This window comes from Leucoraja erinacea, chromosome 40, assembly GCF_028641065.1.
Source record: "Leucoraja erinacea ecotype New England chromosome 40, Leri_hhj_1, whole genome shotgun sequence".
Lineage (NCBI taxonomy): Eukaryota > Metazoa > Chordata > Chondrichthyes > Rajiformes > Rajidae > Leucoraja > Leucoraja erinaceus.
In genome coordinates, this window is record NC_073416.1 from 3,345,954 (window position 1) to 3,355,488 (window position 9,535).

Consider the following 9,535-nt stretch of genomic DNA (forward strand, 5'->3'; position numbering starts at 1 on the left):
CAGACGGCTGCGATGCGTGATTTGCGAGCGACGTCGCGCATCACGGCGCGTTGACCTATTTTACACACGACGCGTAAATGAGGCGCCAATGACGGCCACGTGGGACAGGCCCTATAAGGACCACAATTACCTCCAGTTAATAAGGAAGTTATCTGCACTCAATGGTTAAACTGCCAAGTGACATTTCCCGTTTTCGAGCCCACAAAACCAAACGCAGGTGGCGTTTCAGACGGGGAATTGAAATTGTACCGAGTAGCAAACCGGCAGCTGGAGGAACTCGACAGGCCGAGCAGCGTCTGTCAACTACGACCAACCACGGAGCAAATAGATTGTCGTGTTTCCGTGTCTGCATTGGTGTTTAGATTGGAATGGAAAGGGGAAGTTTTGCTATAATAACAAGTTTCAAGATGCTTTCAGCATCCAATATGCTCTGTTTCAGAGTCTCTTGCCCAGAGTATGGACATCGAGAACAAGACAACATCGGTTTAAGGTGAGGGGAGGGGAGGGGAGGGGGTGGGGGGGGAAAGATTTAATAGGAATCCGAGGGGTAACTTTTTCACGCAAAGGGCGGTGGATGTGTGGAACGAGGCAGGGATTATCCCAATGTTTAATAAAAAGTTAGATAGGTGCCTGGATAGGCCAGGTTTAGAGGGATATGGGCCAAACGCAGGTAGTGTAGATGGAACATGTTGGCCAGTGTGGGCAAGTTGGGCCTGTTTCCACTGTAGGACTCCAATACTTCAGAGCAAATGCACCCAGTAGAACCTCCTGCTTTATGCAAGGAAAAACGTCCATAGTACAAAGAGCGATTGGAGTTATATGGATTATAGCTACTCCCTTCACAGCCTGTGAATGGTGGGTTAGCATATGATGAGTGTTTGACAGCACTGGGCCTGTACTCACCGGAGTTTAGAAGGATGAAGGGGGGGGACCCCATTGAAACTTACTGAATAGTGAAAGGCTTGGATAGAGTGGATGTGGAGAAGATGTTTCCATGTACCTGTTTAAACGTTACTTAAACGTGGCGATAGTCACCACCTCAACTACCTCCTCCGGCAGACAAAATGTGTAGAAACAAAGAACTACAGATGTTAGTTCACACCGAAGATAGGCACAGAGTGCTGGAGTAACTCAGCGGGTCAGGCAGCATCTGTGGAGAACATGGATAGGTGACGTTTCACAGAGTGCTGGAGTAACTCAGCGGGTCAGGCAGCATCTGTGGAGAACATGGATAGGTGACGTTTTCACAGAGAGTGCTGGAGTAACTCAGCGGGTCAGGCAGCATCTGTGGAGAACATGGATAGGTGACGTTTCACAGAGTGCTGGAGTAACTCAGCGGGTCAGGCAGCATCTGTGGAGAACATGGATAGGTGACGTTTCACAGAGTGCTGTGGGGTCAGGCAGCATCTGTGGAGAACATGGATAGGTGACGTTTCTGGTCGGGACCCTTCCTCAGAGTCCATCTCTGGAGAAAAGAGATAGATAGAAGTCTGAAGAAGGGTACCGCCATTTTGTGACTACCTCCTCTGACACCTCACTCTATACACCCATCACCCCTCAAGTTCCTACTAAATCATTTTCCCTTCACCTTAAACCCATGTCCTCTTGTTCTCGATTCCCTTACTCTGGGCAAGAGACTCTGAGCGTCTACCCGATCTATTCCTCTCGTGATTTTGTACACCTCTATAAGATCGCCCCTCATCCTCCTGCGCTCCAAGGAATAGAGTCCCAGCCTGCTCAACCTCTCCCTGAGACTTAGGCTCTCGAGTCCTGGCAACACCCTGGTAAATCTTTCGAGCTTGACAACAGCTTGAGCAAGACTGGATAGACTCGGCTTGTACTCGCTAGAATTCAGAAGATTAAAGGGGGATCTTATAGAAACGTACAAAATTCTTAAGGGGTTGGACAGGCTAGATGCAGGAAGATTGTTCCCGATGTTGGGGAAGTCCAGAACAAGGGGTCACAGTTTAAGGATAAGGGGGAAATCTTTTAGGGCCGAGATGAGAAGAACTTTTTTCACACAGAGAGTGGTGAATCTGTGGAATTCTCTGCCACAGAGGGTAGTTGAGGCCACACAGTTCATTGGCTATATTTAAGAGGGAGTTAGATGTGGCCCTTGTGGCTAAAGGGATCAGGGGGTATGGAGCGAAGGCAGGGATGGGATACTGAGTTGGATGATCAGCCATGATCATATTGAATGGCGAATGGTGCAGGCTCGAAGGGCCGAATGGCCTCTACTCCTGCACCTATTTTCCATGTTTCTATAACATCTTTCCTGTGATATGGTGCCCAAAACTGAACACAATACCCTAAATGCAGCCTCACCAGCGTCTTATACAACTGCAACATGACCTCCCGACTTCTGTACTCAATACTGTGACTGATGAAGGCCAATGTGCCAAAGGCCTTGATGACCCCATCTAGCTGTGACGCCACTTTCACCATGTACCTGGTGAATGAGGTTTAGCAGTACCCTTGGCGTTCCACGGAGACACCTAGATTTCCTGACACAATGGGTTGAATGGAGCATCAACTGTTCTGTCCAAGTTCTGCTCAACTGGACGTCAATACTTCGGCGAGACCAAGCGCAGACTGGGCGATCGTTTAGCTGAACACCTCCGCTCAGTCCGCCTTGGTCTACGCGATCTCCCGGTTGCCAAACACTTCAACTCCCCTCCCATTCCCACACTGACCTTTCTGTCCTGGGCCTCCTCCACTGTCAGAGTGAGGCCCAACACAAATTGGAGGAACAACACCTCATATTTCGCTTGGGTAGGTTGCACCCCAGCGGTATGAACATTGACCTCTCCAACTTCAAGTTACTCTGGCATCCCCCCCCCTCTCTCTCCGCCCCTCCCCCACACTAGGTCGTCGTACTAGTTTCACTGTCGTCCTGCTGAGTTTCACTCGTTATCACCTTCTCCACAGCCAACAATGGACCATTGTGGGCTCCAACTTTCCTTGATCACCATTGCTGGCTTTGATTTATCCTCTTGCAATCCTTTCAGTCATTTGTTCCATGGACCTCCTTATATCTCTCGTTTCCCTCTCCCCTGACTCGACCCATTCCTTCTCTACAGAGATGCTGCCTGTCCCCCCCGCTGAGTTACTCCAGCTTTTTGTGTCTATCTTCGGTGTAAACCAGCATCTGCAGTTCCTTCCTACACAGTTTACCAGAATGACGACTGGCTTGGAGACTATTAGCTGCAATGAAAGGTTGCACTGACCTTGCAGAAGCTAAGTATGTATTCCCAATCTTCCAATCCACCTCGTTGCAGCCCTTGCACTTTTTTTAACCTGCACTTTCGCCGCAGCTGTCACATTATATTCAGCATGCTTTTTTTCCACGACTCATGCATGGCTTAATCATAAAGGAATCAGGAAGTCATGTAGCAGTTTTAGAAAAAAAATTTGGTTAGACCGCATTTGGAGTATTGCGTGCAGTTCTGGCCTCCACGTTACAGGCAGGATGTGGAGACTCTGTAGAGGGTGCTGAGGAGGTTTACAACAATGATCTTCCAGATCAGGTAAATGCACAGAGTCTCTTGCCCAGAGTAGGGCAATCGAGGACTAGAGGACATAGGTTCAAGGTGAAGGGGGAAAGGTTTAATAGGAATCCGAGGGGTAACTTTTTCCACACAGAGGGTGGTGGGTGTATGGAACAAGCTGCCAGAGGAGGTAGTTTAGGCTGGGACTATCCCATCGTTTAAGAAACAGTTAGACAGGTACATGGATACGACCGGTTTGGAGGGATATGGGCCAAGGTGGGACTAGAGCAGCTGGGACATTGTTGGCCGGTGTGGGCAAGATGGGCCAAAGGGCCCTCTTCCACACTGTATCACTCTATGACTCTCCGATGCTTGGATTAGAGTGTATCTGCGGTAAGGACAGGCTGGACAGACTTGGATTGTTTTCTCTGGAACGTTAGAGGTTGAGGGGAGACCCGATAGAAGTTTATAACATTAAGAGAGGCAGAGATAGGGTAGACAGTCAGAACCTTTTCCCCCCGGGGTGGAAATGTCCAAGACTAGAGAGCATAGATTTAAGGTGAGAGGGGGAGAGATTAGAGGAGATGTACGGGGCAAGTTTTGCTGCACAGAGATAATAAAACACTGCCAGGGACGGTGATGGAAGCAGCTCGAGTAGCAATGTGTAAGAGGCTTTTAGACAGGTACATGAGCAGGGAGAGGATTTAGGGGGAGGATATAGACCACGTGCAGGCAGACTAGTTTAGTTTAGTTTGGAGATACAGCACGGAAACTGGCCCTTCGGCCCACCGAGTCCTCGCCGACCAGCCATCTCCGCACGCTAACACTATCCTACACACACTAGGGACATTTTTTACCAAAGCCAATTAGCCTACAAACCTGTACGTCTTTGGAGTGTGGGAGGACACCGGAGGGGGGGGGGGGGGGGGGGGGGGGGGGGGGGGGGGGGGGGGGGGGGAAGAGAGAGAGAGAGAGAGCACGAGAGCCCCTCCCTAAGATTGTTAATGGTTTGGACACGCTAGAGGCAGGAAACATGTTCCCGATGTTGGGGGAGTCCAGAACCAGGGGCCACACACACACACACAGTTTAAGAATAAGGAGTAGGCCATTTAGAATGGAGACGAGGAAACACTTTTTCTCGCAGAGAGTTGTGAGTCTGTGGAATTCTCTGCCTGGTGGAGGCAAGTTCTCTGGATACTTTCAAGAGAGAGCTAGATAGGGCTCTTAAAGATAGCAGAGTCAGGGGATATGGGGAGAAGGCAGGAACGGGGTACTGATTGGGAATGATCAGCCATGATCACATTGAATGGCGGTGCTGGCTCGAAGGGCCGAATGGCCTCTACTCCTGCACCTATTGTCTATTGTCTATAATAATCGGCTCCTGATTTCAAGTCTTGACACTGTGGTTAGTTGTTGCACAGTCAGAATCGGCCCCACAAGTTGCTGCAAAGGCAGCGGATCTGGTGCTGCACCACCGTGCCACCCCGATGCTGAGAGATTCACAGCATTCCTCTCTCTGCCTTTTCTTATCCACAGCCACAGCATTGGAGGTGAAGTTACACGGCAGTCCTTCGAACAGAGGGCAGGGGAAGTCGGCAACTCTCTCCCACAAAGAGCTTACAGAGGGCCAGAGCGATTTCCCAAAGCAAGAACGATGGGCGAATATTTGAAGATAGAAACATAGAAACATAGAAATTAGGTGCAGGAGTAGGCCATTCGGCCCTTCGAGCCTGCACTGCCATTCAATATGATCATGGCTGATCATCCAACTCAGTATCCCGTACCTGCCTTCTCTCCATACCCTCTGATCCCCTTGGCCACAAGGGCCACATCTAACTCCCTCTTAAATATAGCCAATGAACTGGCCTCAACTACCCTCTGTGGCAGAGAGTTCCAGAGATTCACCACTCTCTGTGTGAAAAAAGTTCTCCTCATCTCGGTTCTAAAGGATTTCCCCCTTATCCTTAAGCTGTGACCCCTTGTCCTGGACTTCCCCAACATCGGGAACAATCTTCCTGCATCTAGCCTGTCCAACCCCTTAAGAATTTTGTAAGTTTCTATAAGATCCCCTCTCAATCTCCTAAATTCTAGAGAGTATAAACCAAGTCTGGAGAGGACAGGAGTTGTTAGCTCGACACACAAGCTATACACTAGTTGCTGGCTCGAAGGGCCGAATGGCCTCCTCCTGCACCTATTTTCTATGTTTCTATGTTTCGATGGCACGATGGCGCAGCGGTAGAGTCACTGCCTCACAGTGGCAGACGCCCGGGTTCAATCCTGACCACGGGCGCTGTCTGTACGGAGTTTGCACGTTCTCCCCGTGAGTGACCCCCGTGGGTTTTCTCCGGGTGCTCCGGTTTGCACCCACACTCCAAAGACGTACAGTTTTGTAGCATAATTGGCTTCTATAACTTGTCCCTAGGGTGTGCAGGGGTGATCGCTGGGCAGCGTGGACTCGTTGGGCCGAAGGGCCTGCTTCCTAAAGTGTAAAGTGGTCCCATTAAACAAAGCTCAAAGGTTCATGGTTGAATCTATTGTTTCCAATCAGATATCAAAGGGGGTTGTTCATGTTTTACATAAACAGCTTACATTAACACGAAAACTTCAGAGATAAGGAGATGATAGCTGAAACCACTCATCTGGAGCTTTGCTTGTCTGATCTTGATGTTCCACCCCTTGCATGAAACCAAGGAAACGTGTCGTTGTCTCATTTTAATTTCTGCAATCGTCATTCTGACCATTATTTTTTTTTAATCATAGAAACATAGACAATAGGTGCAGGAGGAGGCCATTCGGCCCTTCCAGCCAGCACCACCATTCATTGTGATCATGGTTGATCGTCCCCTATCAAGTCAAGTCAAGTCAAGTTTATTTGTGACATACACATACGAGATGTGCAGTGAAATGAAAGTGGCAATGCTCGCGGACTTTTGTGCAAAAGACAAACAACAAAACAACCAAACAAACTATAAACACAATCATAATACACATATTCTTTTACACAATAACCCGTGCCTGCCTTCTCCCCATATCCCTCGATTCCACTAGCCCCTAGAGCTCTATCTAACTCTCTCTTAAATCCATCCAGTGATTTGGCCTCCACTACCCTCTGTGGCAGCGATTTCCACAAATTCACAACTCTCTGGGTGAAAAAGTTTTTTCTCACCTCAGTCTTAAATGACCTCCCCTTTATTCTAAAACTGTGTGTGGCCCCTGGTTCTGGACTCGCCCAACATTGGGAACTTTTTTCCTGCATCTAGCTTGCCCAGTCCTTTTATAATGTTATATGTTTCTATAAGATATCCCCCTCATCCTTCTAAACTCCAGTGAATACAAGCCTAGTCTTTTCAATCTTTCATCATATGACAGTCCCGCCATCCCAGGGATCAATCTCGTGAACCTACGCTGCACTGCCTCAATCACAAGGATGTCCTTCCTCAAATTAAGAGACCAAAACTGTATGCAATACTCCAGATGTGGTCTTACCAGAGCCCTGTACAACTGCAGAATATCATAACTCAAGAGCTTGTGTGGAACTCTAGAAACATAGAAAATAGGTGCAGGAGGAGGCCATTCGGCCCTTCGAGCCAGCACCGCAGAGGATGAGAGGATGAGGTTGAGGATGGTGCCTCTGAGAGGGAATCAGTGGGCTGATCAGAACAGGGACATCCTCTTTGTAGCCTAATTGAAGAGACACAGAGTCATGCAGGCCCTTCAGCCCAACTTGCCCATGCCTACCCAGATGCCCCATCTAGGCTAGCCCCACCTGCCCGCGTTTGGTCCATATCCCCATATCAGCCATGATCATATTGAGTGGCGGTGCTGGCTCGAGGGGCCGAATGGCCTACTCCTGCACCTATTGTCTATTGTCTATAAACCTGTCCTATCCACGTACCTGTGTAGGAAGGAACTGCAGATGCTGGTTTAAACTGACGATAGACAGAAAGAGCTGGAGTAACTCAGCGGGTCAGACAGAATCTCTGGAGAGAAGGAATGGGTGACGTTTCTGGTCGAGACGTCTGAAGCAGGGTCTGGACCCGCAACATCACCCATTCCTTCTCTCCAGAGATGCTGTCTGACCCACCGAGTTACTCCAGCGTTTTGTGTCTGTCCATGTACCTGTTCAAGTGGCTTTTAAATGTTGTGATAAGCTCATAAGTGACAGGAGCAGAATTAGGCCATTCAGCCCATCAAGTCCACTCTGCCAATCAATCATGGCTGATCTATCTTTCCCTCTCGACCCCAATCTCCTGCCTTCTCCCCGTAACCCCTAGTCCCTGCCTCAACTACCTCCTCTGGCAGCTGTCCCATACACCCACCACTCTCTGTGTGAAAAGGTTGCCCCTCAGATCTTGCCCCTCTCCCCTTAAACCTATGTTGTCTGGTTCTCGATTCCCCATACTCTGGGTCAAAGACTCTGAATTCACCCTATGGACCTCTCATGATTCTATACACCTCTATAAGATCATCCCTCATCATCCTGCACTCCAAGGAATATAGTCCCAGCCTGCTCAACCTCTCCCTGTAGCTCACTCTCGAGGGAGCTGGTCTTAAAGTATAGGAAGGAACTGCAGATGCTGGTTTACACCGATGATTGACAAAAAATGCTGGAGTAACTCGGTCTGACGAAGGGTCTTGGCCCGAAACATCACCTATCCCTTCTCTCCAGAGATGCTGCCTGACCCGCTGAGTGACTCCAGCATTTTGTGTCTATCTTCGGTGTACACCGGCATCCGCAGTTCCTTCCTACACGATTTAACTCGTCGACTCCCGCCGTTCAAGAGACATTACTGTTAACATTTTTCACAGTGGGTTGCAAATCGTTAAAAGAATCTCCACAGAAATCTCCACAGGGAAAAAAACAAAAGCATTTTTAACCCAAAATCTCAAATAAAACCGATAGACGCACGCATTTAAAAATTAAGATCGTCCCACTAACAATGACTATTGATTAGTTCCAGCTACTGTATGTGAATGTATAAACAGGAGCAGTGTCCCCGGGACACACAAGCCCGTCGTGGCTGAATGACATTCCTGCTACAACCACCAAAAGTTATGTCCCCGGTTCAAACAGGAGCGCCTGGCAAATATCCCGCATCAGAACCAATCGCCCGTTTAGTGAAATGCGAAATGTTTCAATTTGGATCAATTGCGAATTGATTTAACTCACCGTTTCGGTCGTTGGGAAATAGGGGTTACCGATGTTATCTGTGTTTTATTGTGATTTTCAGTGTGTTTTTGCTTTATTTCCGTACCTGCTTGTGGCTGCGGGGCAGCGTGCCCCCCGAGTAGGCGAGGGTCTTGTAAAGATCGGACGCCTTGTACGTTTCAGCGCCCGTCCTGTAGATTTCAGCGTTCTTCTTGTAAATTTCACTGGTCCTGTAAGTTTCAGCGTTCTTCTTGTAAGTTTCACTGGTCTTGTAAGTTTCAGCGCCCGTCTTGTAAGTTTCAGCGCCCGTCTTGTAAGTTTCAGCGCCCGTCTTGTAAGTTTCACCGGTGTTATTGTAAATATCGTTCTCAGCCCCACTGGACGCGGCGCAATGGGCGCCTCCGTAATCCTCCTTGCGGCTTAGCCTCTTCACTCTTCGGAAAGTCATTTTCCAACGATTCTCATTCTAATTCTCTTCTCGCCGAGTAGCAACTGAACGGCGAGTCTTCCTCCCGAGTATCAAAGTGCGAGCTGCTCCCTGACACGAGTATATTACAACGTCTAGACGGATGTAGCAAACCCCCCCCCCCCCTCCCACCCGCACGTGGTCGAGGTGTGGTTAGGGTTTCATTTCCCCCCAAACCCGATAAGGATCTGCAAATAACGAGAAGCTTTCGACTGTTCTTTTTTTGTTTGGACAATGTCACTACCGCCCATAACAAAGGCGATGTAAACGCGCCTTTAACCTGAATGCGCAGCTCGCAATTTATACTGGCGAGGTTAGTTTCTACCGACTATCGGCAATAGTGTACAATAGTGAAAGGCCTGGATGGAGTGGATGTGGAGAGGATGTTTCCACTAGTGGGAGAGTCTAGGACCAGAGGGCACAGCCTCGGAA

General features: G+C 48.9%; 1 protein-coding gene across 1 annotated transcript in view; it reads right to left on the reverse strand.

The window, feature by feature from the left end:
• Nucleotides 1-9,199, reverse strand: part of LOC129714669 (general receptor for phosphoinositides 1-associated scaffold protein-like) — a 31,770-nt gene extending 22,571 nt beyond the window's left edge. The window contains exon 1 of the mRNA XM_055664410.1: nucleotides 8,744-9,199. Coding sequence (XP_055520385.1) covers nucleotides 8,744-9,085 — 342 coding nt within the window. The 5' untranslated portion in view covers nucleotides 9,086-9,199. The remainder of the gene's footprint in view (nucleotides 1-8,743) is intronic.
• Nucleotides 9,200-9,535: the final 336 nt, after the last annotated feature.